Source organism: Bombus vancouverensis, chromosome 13 (genome assembly GCF_051014615.1).
Source record: "Bombus vancouverensis nearcticus chromosome 13, iyBomVanc1_principal, whole genome shotgun sequence".
NCBI classification, from domain to species: Eukaryota; Metazoa; Arthropoda; class Insecta; order Hymenoptera; family Apidae; genus Bombus; species Bombus vancouverensis.
The window spans coordinates 12084378-12104050 of NC_134923.1; the positions used below are offsets into that span (position 1 = coordinate 12084378).

At 42.7% G+C, this 19673-nt stretch overlaps 1 protein-coding gene across 2 annotated transcripts in view; it reads left to right on the top strand.

Annotated features, from left to right (window-relative positions):
* CycD (cyclin D) overlaps positions 1 to 19673 on the top strand; it is a 140342-nt gene that overhangs the window by 109776 nt on the left and 10893 nt on the right. For both annotated transcript variants that reach the window (XM_076623823.1, XM_033345821.2), the window contains one exon: positions 15339 to 15501. In XM_076623823.1, the coding sequence (XP_076479938.1) occupies positions 15339 to 15501 (163 nt within the window). The remainder of the gene's footprint in view (positions 1 to 15338; positions 15502 to 19673) is intronic.

The window sequence follows — 19673 nt, forward strand, 5'->3', positions numbered from 1 at the left end:
AATAAATCCTTCGTAGATTCAACGCGAATTCGCCGTTTCGTCGGTTTCCTGGATTACGTTACGTTATAGCTTGTCGTCGAGTTGCTCCACGACAGGTGCACTGTTTTCGCTGCACTCTGTTCGCCGTGAAAGAGAAGATCTGTTACAGGTTTTACAGTGATTTTAGAGAATGAAAGTCTCTAAACTTTCTGCGGCTTTTCTATATTTGTACCAACCCTACTCCGCAAAAATTCCTTCAAAAAGCAAAATACCGATGCCCCGATCATCTAGGCCCAAAGGAATATAATTAGTCGGGTCCATGAGAAATACCATTAAGACGTGAAATACCTACCGTTCCTCGACCGGAACTTTCTCTAGCCAGTTAGAAGCACGTCTTCAAGGTCCCTAAAAACCTATGTTAACGCAAGAGCCAGGGATACGCGCGACTTTTGTCGTTACGTAAAAAGAGCGAGAAAGGTGGGAAGAGAAATACCCGAGGGACAATAGGGACGTTAGTTTCACGAGTTAGGACGATTTCTCGGTTCTGTCCTTAATTCAGCCCGTTTGCCTATTGTTCGACGCGTCACGGAGCCGATTTTGTCGGCTTCGTAGCCGACTATTAGAAATAGTTTCGCCATGAACGAGTCGGTGGGGGCGGTGACCAGCCCGAGGCCGCGTAAACTCGCTTTTCTGGCTCGCGCACGTACCCGACCATACTCTTTATCGTTGCCTTCGACAGAAATTTAGCCGTGACGTAGCTCCACCATGAGGCTTATCCATCTTTTCTTCTTTTTTTCTTTTTCTTCTTTTCCTTTTGCTTCTTTTTTAAGAGCGTTGCTTGTTCGCGCCGTGCATATTTATACTTCTATTTTATTTAGCTTCGTGGGTGGGTGTTGAATAAATTCAGGTTCGTTCGAGCTTCGAGCATAGACCGAAGTGAAACGAGAAGGGTTGGGAAATTAGACACGGCTTGATGGATTTAGCGTGAACGTTAGTTTTCCTAGGTAACACGGTCAATCTCGTTGGATATTGTTTGTTCGTTCTGCGAAGATAAATTTTAGGATCGTTTTCATTGAGAATGGAGCAGGAGATATATGTGCTCCAGTTTCTTTGAACGTTAAAAGGATCGCATTGGGATTTGGAGATTGGAAATAGTTTCAGATTTCCGCAACTGGGCACAGAAAGAGAAAATTCACTCGGGATTTTAGAAATTTCGGAAATAGGCGAAACTTGACGCGGATTTAAACGGAATTGTTAAAACCATTCACGAAGGAAATAAAAAGCCGAAGTGAACACGGGGATATGCTGCGAAGACGCGAAGTCATAATATTCAAATGAGGCACGTGCATTTTCCCCCTTGGTGGTTGGTTGAACGCGTTACATAAAGATGAGGAAAACGGTAAATACATAGGTCGTAATGTGCAATTTGAATTCATTCACTGCCGCAATTGTGACAACTGTTTACAATGTTAACTCTGAATTTTAATGGTAAACTTACAGTGTTCCTCTTTGAAGTACGATCATTGTTCGCGTGTTATTATTCCGAAACGACGTTTATGTTAATAATAAATTTCATTTAATAAAGATTTCTCTTACTGTCATCGAGAAATTTAAACGATGATTTATTTTATTTGCTTCGGAAGTAACGAGCGAATTTTTACAACGTTATTAAACGAATCGGAACGTCACTTTCTTCGCTTTCACATTTTTCTATCCAATATTTCCCATTCCGATTCTGTTACCGTGCTATCTTTCCCTTATTGCCATCGACCAATTTCATTGACAGTGGAGCGTAAGGTCGATGTCTGCCGCTTGATAAATTCCACTTCCTTATTCCGCCTTTAATAATCCCGAACTTCGTTCAACGGTACGACGTTTAAATCTCCCTTTTCTCCTCAGCTTTCTAGCGTCCATTTAAACTAACCGGACCACCGACCTTGCCGCGACACATATATATCGCCATCGCTGAAAACCGATCACGTACTTTACTTTCGCGCGAAAGACCAAAGCGAAAGAAACGAAGAGGCAATTTTGCAATTCGAGGCAAAAGCTGGAACGTGTCCCTTCGCCGATGTCGCGCAAGATGGAACAATGGGCCCAGCCCGCGAGAAATAATCGTTTTACGAACGAACAAAGATATTGCTTCGTTAACATTTCGTAATGCATCGTAGCTTGCAGGAAGTATTTTATGCGTTTAACTTCTTTCTCATTCGAGGCTGCTGCCTCCTTTACCTTTCAGGCGAGCGCAGCATTGTGCTTCTGATTTTTTTCAAACATCCCGAGAACAAAGGCAACGCGTGGTCTTAAAGGCTATGCAGATGTTATTGCAAAAACGATCATTCGTAATTTACATTTTGGTTTCGCGTGAAAGGACACACGGGATGCGACTGTTTCTGTCGTTTAACGAAGCACCGATTCCAGGGAACAGATGGAGCGAAAGCTCACGTCGATAAAATGCAAATACCTTCTATCGATGGTATTTCGAATATCGAGAATACCCGAAGAAGCTTCAAATTTCACGGTGTACCGTGAATTTCGTGTTCTTCGCTTTGGCCTAAAAAATTATAAGGACGTTCTTTGATCTATTCTTCGAGTAAAATAGACAAAGCAAAGAAGAGAAAGACATTAAATTATCGACTATTAGACTATTCTAGACGCAAGCGATAGTTTCCGTTAAAGATGATTTACGATCGCAAAACAAATCCGAGACAATTCCAAATATGGCGTAGCAAAGGATTTGCGAATCCGGTCACGATGATTCCATGGAAATCGAGTGCAAACTTCCGTTTGTACGAGCTACCGTGTTACACGAGGACTTGTCGCAAGGGTCCCTTGTACGAGCCCCCGATCGAACGTAGCGTCTTGGTATTTGATCTTCGTAAGCCGGATGTTCGTAAATATTGATCGAGCCAAGGCCAGATATACCGCGAGAATTGGCTTTCTAACTTCTAAAAGCAACAGCGGCTCGATTCTTTTCGTCCACGTTGGCCTCGAACGCGGATGTGACGTATCGCGGTGGATCGCACCACGTGTCGTCGGAACCGTTCTTCTCGTTTCACAGGAAGCATCGAGACGATCGATTTCGCGGCTCCAGATCTCGTTCCATCGATTCCAAGATTTTCGCTCGTTTCTTTTTAGCGGCACGCGTGACAGAAAAATGACTTAGTTTCGGTCAAAATGTCCTATTCTCGTTCTCTGCGTTCGTAACGTGTCCGCGTTTGGGTCGAACGAGATAATCCGTAGGTTTTACAGCGGTTTCTCGAACGATGTTGTTAATTCGAAACAATACAAATTGTAGAAGAGGTTTCGAGGACGTAGCACGTAGATATTCCTTTCTCTAGCGATTTTCCGGTTACGATTTTTCCTAGTAAAGGATATTTCTCGTGGTTCTCGGAAAAATATCTAATCGGTACGACAAAAATAACACCATACGAGCGAAGAATTTCCAAGGTACGTTATACCATCGACTAATTAAAACGTTCATTAAAAATCGAAAACGATCGAGACAGGAAACGATCGATCTTAGAGAAACACAAAAGCCTCGTAGTCAGAACCGAGCGTTTCTAGGAGGCACAAAGTGAATCTTAATTACGTTTTCCCGGGGTCCGCCCAACCCTCGAAAACGCGTAACTCGTTGCTCGTACATCGATCCTTCTCAATTTCTTCGAATGGTATAAAACATAATTTTGGACGATGATCGGGTATGCGGGTACCCGTAGCTGGCTCATCATGGTACATCGACATTTTCCTAGAAATTGGTTCCTTCCACGTTTTATTTGATTCCAAACAAAATGATCTATTTCAATTCTCCGTGTCGTACATATTACGCGTAGAATAGTTATATTCTCGTTACATTCTTAGACGTCTCTGTCTGTGTGTCTCTTTTTTCTTATTATATGTATAATATTCTTAGGTTATTTAATGCGATTTAAGTTTTAATTCCTTGCGTCATAGTGGTTTAGGAGTCTTGCGCGATGAATAGCGTCGCACCTATCGAGATAAACCTGTTTCTCTCCTTGTAGCGGCTTTGCGAGATTTATTTTGTTATTTTCGTTGATAAGAAGTTTGATCGAGTCGCAGAATTGACAAAGATTAAATTAAACGAAGAATTTAAAGGCCAACGAACTCGTAAGCATCGAAAATTATTTTTTTTTTTTCGAATTTCTGATTAATGAATATATAATTATTAAGTAAATTGATGCAGCCGTTACAGCATCCTGTTTCTTACTTCGCTTAAGGTGTATCAAAAGACAGTGTGCGAAAGGAAGAAAAAGCAAGGCGATAGACGAAGAATTTAAATTATATTTAAAACTAAAAACGTGGTATAAATAGCACAAAGCACGGTGATAAAGATACTTTACGATTTCCGTTCGTAAATTCAGAAAAGATTTCTCGAAAATAGTTCGGTATTAGAAGCGGTTATGCAGGAAAATGTTGGCGAAACGATGAAAATTCTGACAAAAAGCAGAGCACGTGCGGCAGGCTGAAGGAATCAGTAGTCGCTGCCAGTACCACGTCAGACACGCACGATGAGGTCACCGCCGTTCTTCTCCAAAGTGAACGTAGAAACAAGTCGGACAAGGTTGCAACAAGTTCTTTAAGAACCTCCACCATTCAGTAATAGCTTTCTAGATGAGCCATATTAAAAATTATGGTAATTTTTTAAAAGGAATTTGCCTTTGGAGAATTTTATTAAAACGTTAAAAACTTGAAATTGCGATATAATTCGAAGACGATACAATCGCTTTGTAACAACTGTTTCAAGTTTCTCTTATCGTAGCCAGTCGCTGTTCGTTTCGTTGGACTCTTGGTCGATTCTCGACTTTGCCACGACGAATATCTCTTCGGTGTAATTTCGTTATACGTTCTAGCGATTTATTCGTTATCCGTTTATTCTTAAACAAGCTCTTTTCGGTCCGTGAAAAATTTGAAAATATACGTTTCACGGTACAGGATGCATAAGCACATGCACAAATAAAAGTGGACATTGGAAGCAGCTGTCCCACGCGATTCCGGGAAAGGAATCGTCAGAAATACAACGATGCGTCTATCTATATACACTGCACAGCCTTCTTTCACCGTCCTAAATAAATATATAAATACGTGTATTGAAAATATTCGTTTCAAATTTAAATTTGCTCGAGCAAGTCTCTCCGATGGGGTGAATATATGAAAAATTTAAGCGAAATTTAGATAACGAAGCGGCAAATTCTTCCCATGGCGATAAGCGTTATCGTATTTCAAAAGGCTTTATTTCTTATGCACATTTCTCGCGTGTAATTTCCAAATCTCCTTGTTCCTCCAAAGTGTAGCGTTTATTCTTTCTCGACAATCCACACCGGCTGACCCATATTCTTTAACAGTCGACTTTCCATCGACGCACAAACACCAACAAAATCATCAAAAATCTACCCTTCGACGAAGACTACCTGAAGATCCACCCAAACGGTTCAAACTCTCGAACACCGTGACGAACCTAATTCAAGCTTAGAAGAGGGTGTTTCAAAAGCTCCAGGCGCCAGTGTCGAACAACGGACACCGAATGTTCAAAGAAACGCCATGGTTTCCCTCTGGTGTCTCGCGTCCATATCTCACCAGGAGTGCCGATAAAGGCGGCGAAGGAAGAGAGAATGAGAGAATGGCTATTCCGGTAGGGTGGCGCGTTACCGATGTAGAAGGGAGTCTCTTACGTGCGAAAAAGGACCAGTCGTATTCTCCGGTAATTGGAGCAGATGTCCTGCAGAAAAAAAGATCGTGAGAGAGAGAGAGAGAGAGAGAGAGGGAGAGACAGTTACTGGAAGTGGCACTGGCCAGCGTTAAACGACGCAGCCATAGATGGCTACTAGAAGGACCAGAAAACGACCCCTCGAGCACCGTTTCGAAGAGGGTCCTTTCCTCTCCCTGGGAATGCCTTACGCCCATGGAGGGCTAAGGAATGCGCGACGGACGGTGATTCTGCTTTTTGTTGCCAGTTACGCTGAGAGAAGGAGCCCTCTATACCTTGGCCTTTTGTACTTTATTTTTGGCCAGAATGGTAAACACCTTGCTCACAGGCGCCGCCCTTCGATCCTGCCTCATTCTTTCTCCCCTCTTTCTCCTTCCAATCGAAAGCAGACTTCTCTCCACCGTTCCACGTTGGCTCGTTTTCTACCTTTTCTTCTCACTTTCTCTCCGGCTCTCTCTTCCCTCCACGGATTCCCTCTGCCCTTCCATCCACTCGGTGTCCCAACTGTTTGACCCATTCAGCTCCGCGCGATGGTGCTGCCATCTATCGAACCTATCGATCATTCTATTGTACTCCTTTTTGTATTTATTTAGATTCTCGGTCCTTTTTAGCGAGCACGGTTCAACGAACGGATGAGAATTCTCGTTCGGTGGATGAGGAATTTTTATCGCTTGCTTCTTTTTGCGTTACGAGGGAAATAAAAAGGTTCGTTAGCCCTCTGTATCCGTTGGTATTCATTTATCCATACATATATGGAATATAATTGAGCGGAATGTTACTACATCCTAGAGATAAATAGGTGATCTATATGTCGCAGCACGGATGATACATTAGCGTGGTATTATACGTTATACCACGGTAGCCGGTAAATTATAGATCGAAGCAAAGAGTCCACGGGATAATAAAACGCGCGTATAGATTTTTAATAGGAAATACTTGCTTCGCGACTTACTCGATACCCTACATACATAAAATTTACATCCCGTTATCTTATCGTCCATCCTATGATACGTCCACTTACTACGTTTACACTTTATTGCTCACGAAATACAGGGTGTTTCGGGAATCTACGTCTGTTTATCTACGGCTCTATTTACTAAGTTTACACTCACAAAACTGCTCACAAAATACACGGTGTTTCGAGAATCTACGACTGTTTATCTTCGTCCAGGCATCTCTTTTTTTTTTTTTTTTTTTTTTTTTTTTAATTAAACTACCTGATAAGCGCTTAGATTTTTTTCCTCAATTTCCCACGAGACTAGTGTTTCTCGGGACACCCGATGCACAACATCGGCGTCTACCTTTTCGTTGCAGGCCACCTCCTATCGATTCCTCATTGCGAACCAGATAAATCGGACCCCGGTTTCTCGGAACCGGCCAGGTAATGGCAGGGACGTAACCCTCCGCGTTTCTCCTCTCAAGGAAACCTATTGTCCGTTAGCTTTGTTGCTCGCTTTCGCCGTTTCCGTCGCTCGGTCTGTCTAGAATTCGGGCCGCTCTCGTTGGCAAAAATTGATCGCAGCCACACGGAATCACCTTCCTTCCCGCCTTCTCGTTTTCTTTTTTTCCGCCTTACGCGATATACCGTTCGGTCGAACGGATTATCGTTCGTTCTCTGTACGTTTTCGTTATTCTTTGTTAGCGTAAACATTCTATTTTCGCATGCCTATTTTTCCTTGTTAAATCGCCGTCATCTATCGATAAAAGTAAAATTAAAAGTACACGAAATTAGCCGAAGCGGAGTATCGAAATTTGTGCAACTCGCGCGATACCCTTTCCGTCGACGCTCACCACCTGTCGCACTGATTCCACCCTCCGTTCGTCATCTGCAACTTGGAAAGTCGATGATTTCCGAAAACGGAAAATTAAGCAACGTTCTACCACATGGAGCCCGTGTAATTACAACAAAATAACCATAATTACTACGCGACTCCGCTATCACCGCGTTTTATCCGATTTCACACGATGTCTTATCTCTGTGAAGCAACATATGTCAGAGTAATTTATCCTGTGTTTCGTCGACTGATATATCAGCGGCTTAAATTGCGTTGTGAATGTACAGAGGTTAATTTTCCCAAGTACAGATGGAATTTGCCTATGGTAGTAATTGTTATCGAAATCCGACGAAAGATAGTTTGTAATATTAATATAATTACTAATACTAATTACTAATCGTTAATGTAATATCTACCGTGAAAGAGTCGATCGTCCGCAGAGAAATAAAAAGGGAAATTCTTACGTACGATGAAATTAATAGGCGACGCGCGAATACATAGATCTCGGATCGTGGTACTATGATTTAATCGCGTCAAAAATAATTGGAACAACGAAGCGAGGATTGATCAAGCCGCTACGTTCGACTCGACGAATCGGAAACGCCGTTGGAATCGGTGACGAGATGCTGATGACGTAGATCCAATTCAGGTTGGGTCCGAAGTTGAACTAATAACCGGATAGCCGTTAACGTAAACAAGTATCGATAGTAGTAAGGCCAGCGATAAAGGGGTGATTTCTCAATAGGTAGATCTAGTAAATAACAGCCGTTATTTTCAGAGCCTGTTACGTCGAATGAGCATTTCTCGGATATCTACGATCTTATCGTGTTAGGCTTCTACGATCGGCTCTTTAACATAATTGTACATCAACTTTAATTACGATCATTGTTATTATAGGTCTTACAGTTCCTTCGATAATATCAGAAATTGGTTGCTGCATACCACAGATATCTGCATGACTAAGTTTTTTAAAGCCACACGGTATAAGTCGTTAAAGAACCGCGTTCTTTCTACGTCCAGTAATTTCTCATTAACTTCGTAAATATCTACGTAAAATGGAGCAACGTATCCTTTGTTGCTAGTGACTTATTTATGCGCTTTTAATTACCAAAAGAAACTTTGTACTCAATTAACGCGCGTGATTAAAATTTCCGTTTCGCCAAGCAACTGATATTCGTAGATTTGGCGTGTACGTCTTTCGATCGCTTTCAAATTTTTACTACGACCGACAACCGATGAAACTTCGAAATGCGTTTCGCGTAACTACGAGCATTCGAATACTTTCGCGAGATCGCGCGTACATTTTCAATCGTATTATCGAATAATTCTTAGTAGTATCATCGAGCCTTTGATCAAATTTTGCGTTGTTCGTACTTTCTCTTCGGTTAATTTAATTCGATCGGCAGATAATAATCGCAAGCTACGGTTTCTCGTCCTGCCAGACGAGACCGCAGAGGGTTAAATTGCACGTGGATCACGCGTGCACACGCGTTGCGTCATTCGTGCGTGCGCATGCGTGCACGTCTACGCAAAGTAGGTACGCGTACACACGATACGCACTACCGCAATACCATGAATACCCAGTAGCGTATCAAGTTGTTCTCCTCACCCTCGTACAGCTTGTACTTTTTTTACGCGCAACTTCTGTTAAAGCCTTGAACGTGACTTGGTTTACGATGCAGCTATATTTTGCTCTTTCTCGCGTTACATTTTCGCCTCGTACTCGGTTAACGTAAGTCCTTAGTAACGTAATACGTAGAACGAACAATAATATTCGTTATCTCTCGTCTGATTTTCTTCCAGCTTCTTTTATCGGCCCAACTTAAATCATTCGTTATTACAAAGAATTACGGATACTTTGTACAAATTTTTCGAAACTCTTGCGATAACTTTTGGATAGCTTGCGTCGACTTTTGCTCCGGTTAAGACAGAAAAGGGAAAATTATACGACCAAGACACGAGAGAAAACGCAGTTCGGTTTTATTGCTGGAAATTCCCAACCTTTGTTTTTAAAGACTCTTTAATGCCTGGTGAGTTATTCTTTCGCCCATTTGGCGTTCTACCCGATGCCATATGCAACGCTCTCCGTTTTCTGTTGGAAAGAAACCGGCCTGTAGATAATACTTCGACCGTAGATGGCTGACAGTGGCATGTCAATGTAGTCACAAATTATTCCAAGACAGCTACTGTAAATATACGAATTTATGTCGTGGAATAGTTCATTATGTACGGATTCCTGCGTTAGCATCGATTAGAATGTATTACAACTATTTTTAGGCATTTTATACCGTTCTTCGATAAATTAGAATTCCCTGCGATTGGAATGCAAATATTTCTAAAAAATTCAAGCCTGCTGCGATAATCCTCCACATAACCTCTTATCTTCTTTGCATGGAATGCGTCCATTCCGGACGTTGGCAATCAGCTTTTCTATTCTCGCTTTGTCAACCGGTCCGAACCAGTCGCCGAGATTTTTCGAGACGAGCACGTTCTTCTCTTCCTGGTCCTCCCCTCTTTTTTTTCCATCGATCGATGAATTATTACTCATTGCAAATAGTACCGGGCATATACCAGCAAGGTATTTCCCTTACGTGCTATTTCGCATACGTTTGCTGGCGAAATAGACGATACGTTTATTTCGTTATTGAAGCTCATGGAACATACCGAAGAAATATGTCGAACATTCCTTCAACATTCGGCAGTTCGGTTATTATTCCAGTATTTATTTAAGCACTTTAGCGATTATTCTTCGCGACTCGAATAACTTTAAAACGTACAAAATATTGTAGAATAATCGTAAATATAAAACGATATGAAATAATATAAAGCGATATAAAATACAGAATCGACGATCGCTCGATCCAACGATATTCTTCTTCTTTGTTGTTCGATGTATGGTCCTTTTAATCGAGGTTACGTTCCTGTTTCCACTGTACACGTTTATTACAACAGCCATTTGCACCTGTGGACATACCATATGCGTAGAACTCGAATATTCCACGTCTCACAGCGTGCTCCTTCTTCTTTCTGTTTCAAGCTCGGTGTCGACTTTCTCTCTCGATTTCGTGGTCGATAACGCATATCGAGCCGGTAGAAAGCCAACAGGAAGTTCGACCAAATGATAATAAAGCGATATTGGCCACTCGATATGCTCGCTCGGTGCATTTCTTGCCTTTACCTTACTTTTCCCCTTTTCGCCACTTTTCGTACTCATTCGCATCAAATAATCGCACGTTTTCCGAACGAAAAATAACGTGCCTACCTCGTCTCTGCGTCTTGTGTATGTGTTGTAAGTGTAATTGATAAATTCATTAGCCAACCCATTAGCGATAATCAGTCCGTTTTATCGTTATAATTTTTATGCATTTATGGGCCGTTTAAATGCGCGAAAATGTACAAAATACGCATAAAATAAGACGTGTAAAATATACGAAGTAGAATATTCTTTATAACGCTTAGCAGGTGCCATGAACGATTGGTCATGTTCGATCGCATTAGCTGTGTTTATAACGATACGAATTTCCATAACCATCTGCAACCTAGTGATAACAATAAACGTTGCACCGTGTCACGAGTCGAACGATCGAACGTCAGTCCTAGCTCGAGAGATATTTTCAAGTGGCGCAGCAACTCCACAGCGAGTCATCGATTCTAAACGCCATCTTCGAACAAATTACCCTGGAAGCATGACGAACACGTTCGCGTTTCCCTTCGCACCACAACTCTACATCGAACGCCATCCGATTCCATTTAATCGGACGAGGCACCAGATAGACAGGGTAGAAGTATACCAGGTGTTGCACAAAGATCGGTCAGTGACTTGAATATAAATCCTGGAAACCTGCCCTTCCGAAGAAAGCAAAGAGATCACTGCCGCAATTTACTTCCAATTTATTTTCTACCAAATGCTTTCCGCAACGCTGCCTCCGCCGCTCGAACCACTCGCGCCCAAATTTCCAGCGAACCTTCTTGAAACATCCTGTACACAAGTACACAGACGTAAAGGGAGAAGGGAAGAAAAAAGAACGAGGGGCTCTAACATTCCAACGAAGCAGACCTCGTCCTCTCGTGAGAACCCGGTTTCCTAGGCTATGGCCGTCGTGGAAAAATGCAAATGCACAAGTGCAACCGCGGCGACGTTGCATCATCTAACACGCGGGCTCACGCTCGCACCACGACACCAGATATTCCAAAAGGAAATAATAAAACGAAACAAGGAAGAGGAGGAGGAGGATACGAGGCTCGTCCGAAGGCAGCCAAAGACCGAGGCGCAGCGACTTGTCTCGCCTATGTACAACGTCGTCGTCGTCGTCGTCGTTGTCGTCGTCGTTACTCAGCGCCGTGGCTCTCACCGAGATCATCGACGATCGAGAAAACGCAACCGGCGAGTTGCTTTATAAATAGTAAAACGTGGTATCCCTGAAGCGGATCGTTGGCCTCCCGCGGAATCGTTACGTTTACGCTCGCGTACGCATCGTACCGTGGCGTGCGTAGCCCCGGCGCATCGCGTCGTTGCACCGTCACGCATTCCGTGACACACCACTGCTGTATGTACTTACGCGGCCATCCACGAGATATTACGCAGCGTACCCTCTTTCTTCTGCGATTCCCGATCACCGCGAAAGCGACCGCCGCCGCGTCGTGGGGCTGGCCAGTCACTCCGTATGGAAGGGCAACTTCTTTTTTTGAAAGAGTATGGCGTAGTAGAACCTACGCTGTTCAGGTTTCTACCATGTGAGCGTTGTACTACTCGAACGAGTCGATACAGGAAGGCTTCGGTGCACGTATGCGTTGTATTATTCGAACGTTTCGTCATTAGGAGGTTCTATCGCACGGTACATCGCTATACGAATGACTCGATCGATACGCGTGTCTGTACGACGAGCGAATTTATGAAAATAAGTCGTTCGTTTTTTGGCAATCGAATATTAGTCGTTTGATCTAAGCAAAGAGACGAAAATGAAACTATTCGTCGGGGAATCGAAGAACGATAGAGTTACGTAGAAAATTTTAAAGCGTTATTCGATGATAATGTACACGCGTATGTGTATCGATGATAATATTTCAAATTCTATCGAACGAAAGAAACTTCCTGTACCATCGTCCGAATGATTTTCGTCGCGTCGCGTGGAGGAGCTGTCGACTGCCTGCACGGTGGATGCAGCTATCGACTCCGACGCTACTTGAGAATCGCGGCTGGCTGCCGCGTAAAAATCACGCCTATACCACTGCGCGCCGCCGTCTTTGTTTCATTCACTGGCACTGCGTGTCGCGTTACGAGCATATACGCACGCACTCGAGTATAAAGCTTCGCCTTCTCGTGTGTAAGTGGTCGATCGAAGAGGCGAAACGAGCAAGAAGACGATAAGCTTCCGTAAAATAAACCGGCAAGATCCGAGAAATCCTTGGAAGACCAAAGAAGCTCCGATAATTAAACCGTTAACTCGTGCTGATTACCGGTATTATTTTCCATGCACAAAATATGTAAAATGATTTATAGTTTCAAACATTCTTTGATCCTTAACCAGCTGACGTTATTTCCATTTTCCTAAAGTTTTAATTTCACGCCTAAGGAAAAGTATCCGGCTAAGAAGTAGCTCAGGTGACAGATTAAAAAAGCCACTTTCTTCCGTTTCGTACGTGTACCACCAGTATATCCGCGGCTATTTCATTGAAAAATACAATTCGATGGTTCTCTCTGTGGAATTTCGTTTCGAACGATCGATTTGACGTAGTTAGAAAGCGGTCGATTGAAAAACTCGATCAATGTTTTAGATAAGATTTAGAAATTTAGACTCTGATTAATAGATCGACAAATGGCCGTATGGAAAAAGTAACGAACGAGCAAGTGGATTAGTTCAAAAAAATTCGTTTCTCTCGATTCTCCGAAGTACGTGCTCCGAATGCTCCTGAATCCGAAGGAACGGTCGGTCACAGCGATCGACGTTCCAACCTTCGCCATAGCTTTCCTAATGTCGATCAAAGATTAATTCCATGACCATCGAACAGAGACATTGTTAACAGGAGGATGCTAACGACGATTCATTAAGAAACGCGATGCCACGAGGCCATCGCGCTTTATTTGGTGAACGTGCGAAAGCCATACGGCGTGGCACGGACACGTCACGTCGCGCCGTTTCGTAAGAGACTTTCAGAACCTTGAGTAGTAGCGTATATACCCACCGAATTCAATGGACTTTTAATCAAGCCGAAGGACGCGTAGTACTCCACGTAGTATAGCCGCCGTGTAATTTCACGGTCGAGAGAAAACGAGGGTACTACGACGTACTCGAGCGAGCAGCTCATCCGCGAGAACGGAAAGGAAACAGAGAGCGGTACGTGTACACTGTGCACGGTTACTACGATCGAGACGACGATACACGCGCGGCGAGCAACTAACGCGTCTACCCGTTTGCATGCAAACTTAAATCGGCCATTCCTCGATAACTGGGAATATTCGATGCGTATAATATTTTTTGATTCACGGTTCTCGAGATTTTATATAACAGAGACATTTTCGTTTCACTCTTACGGCTGTTTGTAATTAATTTTTCTTGTTAGGAGAAGAGGAATCGTTAATGTTGGAGTTTGTTTGAAATTTGGAATGTTAATAGCGTGTACAGTGATTTACGAAGGTATTCGAACAGTCGGTTGGCTGGATAAGATTCATAGCGATGTGAGCGAGTTCGCTGCTAGTTTCTATAAAGTGCTGCCTCGTTTATTATTGCAAGGATATTATTATGTTGCTTCGTGTCGTGAAAACGTATCGCGTATAATATCGCCTATTTAATCATTCTTGCGAGTTCAGATTATCCTAATCGATATATAACAGAATACAACGTGTAAAGCCATCGTGCGGGATCTTCCATGCGAGAATTTATCTTTAATACGTCTATAATTATTTTAAAGGTATAAACAAATAAAGTAACGATATTAGAACTTGACGTCAAGTTTAAAAAGAAATTCTCGCCTAATAGCACGTTCGAACGACTTTAACGTTCGTCTGGATTACGTTTCGATATAACGGATCTCGCGATAGCGTACACGATACTCGCGAAACGTTCGATACGGCTACCGATATTAGAAACTGTCCGATATGCAAATTGGCAAGTGCAAGAATAAACACGGAAAGCGAAGGATGCCCGGTGTATTGAACGTGTAATGCGAAGGGTGTTCGGTGTATCGACGATGTTCAGCATGTAACGTAAAGGATGTTCACCGCATTAAACGCGTAACACGTGGAATTCCTCGTATTCTCATCACGCGTTGCGTGAAGTATCTTAATACGTGATACGAAATATCTGAAAGTAATTTTAAACTGGGAAACTGCTGTCTAAAATTCGATCGTCCATCTTACGTTCGAATTACTCCGTGCATATTCGACTTTTAAAATGTGAAACTGGTACCATGATTTACAAGGAAATTCCTAATTCCTTCTCACATAAACGAACATCCAAAACGTCGTCCAGAATAATCGTCGACTCTTTCTCCTATGGTCGAATATTCGAAACCTCGTGCAGAATAACGTCCAATTGATTCTCTCCGCGAAAGCGTCTACCAGTGATGATACGTTAAATCCATGCTACACACACAAACCGACGATCTATTTGCAGAACATGAAAAATCCCGAACAAAAACCTATCTATCCAATCTGCAGTGCAACTTAGAGAGTCGTCGTTTTATCTGTTCTCGCGCATCGCCGTATTACACCCACCGACTACCCACGTCTAACCCCTTCAAACCTATTCCCCGAAGTAGAAAATTCCTTAGAAGAAAACTTCCGCCAACGTAACGCTAATGTAACGAGATTGGATGATGCGATCGTCTAAACCGCGTTCTCGTCTGGATGATTGTTGCAGAGGTGGGAGCAGTTGGTCGTCTCGAAGCTGAAATGGGAATTGTCCGCCGTAACACCCGGTGACTTCCTGATGCACATCCTGAGCAGACTGCCGGTGCCACGTACCTGGGACCCGGTGATGGTCAGGAGGCACGCGCAGACCTTCATCGCCCTCAGCGCCAGAGGTGAGAAACGATCAGGATTACCGACCTCTGCATATGTATTTATGTGTGTGGGATGAGCGTGCATGGCGAATGCGTGCCCGCTGTACCGTGGAAAATTCGAAGGAACAAAGGTAAATGACGAACGATGATTTTTTACTCTGGCAACGTGTAACCCCGTTCACGGGGCAAAATTCGAATTCAGGCTTGTAGGAGGATCGAGTGGATCGAGTGCGTTTGCCTGCGGTTGTTCTAAGGTTTCTGGCTTTGGCAATTACTTGATTTAGGAATTTTCCATCCGCAAATCTTCCGTTTAGGAATTTTTCCATGGGATGAGAAGGTGTGAGGGTGTGACGGTGAAAGTTACATTTAGATGTTGAAGACGTTCAAGTTGATTTGACCCTTTCTATCGACCGCCGTCTATGGAAATAGTCGCGCGTGTTCACAGCTCAAGTTTCGAACGTTCGAAATTTTAAATATAATATACTACATATATTTTTAAATATTACGTAATAGTAAAACACGCTAAGCGGACATATAACGCTGGACGGTGACTAGATCGCCTCTTGCTGCCAACTACTCGTCACGCATATACAGTAGACTGGCGTATAACGCGGTTAATACGTTACGCGCTATATAAATTCGCGTTGTAGGAACTCGCGTTGTAAGAACTCGCGTTATGCGGGAGTCTACTGTATACGTGACGTATCGTATGGCTAGCTGTTCCACGCATCATTTACGTTTACAGTTTCTATCGAACGATCTGTAATTGCAACGCGTCGTAAGACCAGCGATGACTCGTCGTTGTTTATAACACAGTACCTCGAACCAGAACAAATAAGATATCATGCATGTATCCTGAAGAAAATTAAAACACGATATGTCGCATACGCGTGACGCGTACTAACGAAAGAGTAAAAATTTTCCTGGTAAGCAACATGCGTCGCCAGTGACTCACGCCTCTTTAAAAATGTTAATTAAAATCCATGTTTATTTTGTCTATCTGTTTGAAATACGCTTAATTACTTCTTGTCTGTTTTTTACAACCGTCTCTTATTTTCTGTGGAGATAACAGAAGTAAAACGTACGTATAAAGCGTCTCCTAAATGTTTCTGAACAATGCGCGTGTTGCGCGAACGGATACTATTTTAAATATAACAAGGTTGACTACTTCTTGCTACTTGGGTTAATAGATTTCGCATTAAGAAGCGCATGAGAAATTAACAACTTGGAAGTTACTGTTTATGGGTCAAGAACACGATCGGAAGTTGGAATTTTAATCGTCAAAGCGACGATGCAAACGGAAACCTCACGCGGCAAATTGTATCGAATCTAAGTCTTCTTTATTCGTGATATGGCAGTGTTTTTACGTAAAAATGCTGAACGCAAGGTACGTTTAAAAATTCCAGATACGATCTACATAGAGAAACGTTCGTAAAAATTGTAAATTTTTCATAGGTAACTGCGCCACATACCGAGCTCTACGAACACAAAATTATTCGTTCGTCCTACTTTGCCGATTCCGCGAAATTGGTGCAACGATATTTCAAGTTGTCCGGCGCCAGATACCTATTTGCCATAATATTCTAATTGCTGCAAACTGGTTAATGATAATTAACGAAACCGATAAATTCTTGCACAACAGTCATATTCTACGTCATCTATGAATATAGAACGAAGCAAACGTTATCTGCGTGTCGTTTTTTATCGCGACTGCTTATCAAATATTCGAATATTTTAAAAGTACGATAATATTAACGCCAGTTCAGCTTTTTCTTTCGTTTTTCTTCTCTTTTCTCCGTAGTAAGCGATTTAATTCGATGTTCGCGCATTTTAAACGCAACATTGTGGCGGAAGTGCATAGTACGAGCCGCTAGTATTCGTTCGTTAAAACAGGCCATTATCGTTTTAATTAAGCGTTGATTGCGATTCTTTTCTCACCCTATCTATAGGCGAAAGTATAACTTCGTGACGTTCCTATATATACACTTCGTGTCGCGAGATTTCTCAATTTCGTTTTGTTTATTCGAACGTTCAATTTTATCAAGGTCTGCTTAGTACGAATAATACGGGAAAGAAAAAGCACGGCGATATCCGCGGAATTGGCCGGGCAGACGGCGTTTAGGCGTTTATTAGAAATTATAATCGCCTGGCGATATTCTTTAAAATGCAATTTTTACGCGCGGACCTTCATTGTTAGCCTCGTTAGAACCGTGCCATGGCATCATAAACAATCGGGAACGTGCATCGTTAACTCACGCGTTAATGAATATGCCGGTGCATGGTGAATAATGCACCCGGCGGAAACCATCGCGTAACTACTTTGAGTCGATTCTATGCGTTCCGTTTTTTTCTTCCTCTCATTCTCTTCTTCTTTCTTTCTGCCTCTTTAATTTCTTTTCGTTGCGTTTCGTTTTAATGGATTATGGCCGAGCGTGCAATTACGGATCGAAGGTAGAATGGACATAGAGATGACGTAACGAACGTACAAGGGTGATTCCCGTCTTATTTTCGTTTTATTTTCTTTAATCGTCGATCCGACCAACCTCTCGACGTTTACAGCCGACCGAAATAACCGTCGTTAGATTTTTTTGTCTCTACGATAGAAGATCAGACGGGGGAGAAACGCGATCAGCGAATCGCCGATATTTATGCGATTTTATACTTTTACGAATTTAAGTAGAAATTTATTTCTGCTGTGAACATTGAGTATATTTTCGCCTATTGTATGCACACTCGGTAGAATTTTCGAATCTTACATATTTCGCAAAAATCGCATAAATCTTCCGAAATCTAAGGATTAGGTATAGCGTAACATGTTGGATATTTAATCTTAATTAACTGTTCCGTGTTATTTTTGCCGCTTGAGAAATGACTTCTACCTTCGTGATTACGAGCGTAGCGAGATAAATGAAGGAGGGAGCAAAATTGATTTTTTTTTTCTCATTAATTCGCAGGAAATTTTTAACGCGTTACGTGTCTTAACGAAGGCGCTGGTTCGTTTATTTTGCATTTTGTGAGAGACATTTTTCTATAGCAAGTACAAATAGTAGGAGAAAATTAAGGATGGAGGAGAGCCTTCGGAGAAAATTCGAAATAACGAGCTACACACGATCGTAAAACAGTCCTCCTCGCCGCTAAATTTTTTCTTCGTCTTCTTATCGTCGTTAATCATAAGCGGAACCTTGCAAATATGTATAAATAACGATGCATTGTACAATCTCGACAAATTTATCGCCATCACGTTGAATAACGATGAACGAAGCGTAAACGGAATAGTCGTGCGATGATCGTCGCTGACCACATGGGTCTGTTAAGAGCCAATAGAATAAATTACGTAGCAGCAAGTGATACAACCTTCGATTTGAGAAAACTGTGGGTAAAAATCTCCGATCGAATCGTCGTGTCTGTATCGAGACTCTTTGTATAAAAGGGGATCTTATCTTTGAAGACGGAAGAATATGTTGTAACTCGAAACTCGAGTAACTTGCAAAAATCTCCGCAAAATGCTATTAATTATACAAATCAGTTATACAAATGAAAGTAGAGACGGGGATCGATGTCCGCGAAGAACAGAGCTGTTTTAAAACGACAAGGATCGCTCGAGTCTCGCTGGAAAATCGAGAAATCGAAAGAAACGAAAGAGCGAGCGAGAAAGAGAGGAAGAGTGGGAACCAAGAGAAACAAAAGCAATAAGAATGCGAAGAAGAAGAAGAAGAAGAAGAAGAGGACGACGACGACGACGAAGAAGAAGAGGAAGAAGGGGGCGTCGAACACGACGAGATCGCAAGACACGTTTAAATCCCCTTCTGGACGCTGCCAGTCGGTTGTTATTACAAGCGGGGATGGCAAAAAGCAAGGACCATCGTCCTTCGTCGTCTGGCCGGCTCTGGTGGTCCCTGTTGAAGAAAGAGAAAAGACTAGAAGCGGCCCGGGAGACGATGATTGTTTCTCACGAGCCAAACTAGGTAGCTCGCCGAGCTCGGTTCGAGTCGGTTGACCCTCTTTTTCACCGACGAAAAGAGAAGCAAACGGCGGCGCCACGAATTCCAGCCGCTTCCTTGAATCGCGGAAGGTCCGTGAACCTGCTCCCTGCTCGCCTTTTTCGATTCCACGCCCCTGCAACGCGCACGACGCGCTCCAACTGATTGTTTTCGTCATCGGCATCGATGCAATTCGCGCCAACACCTCTCTAT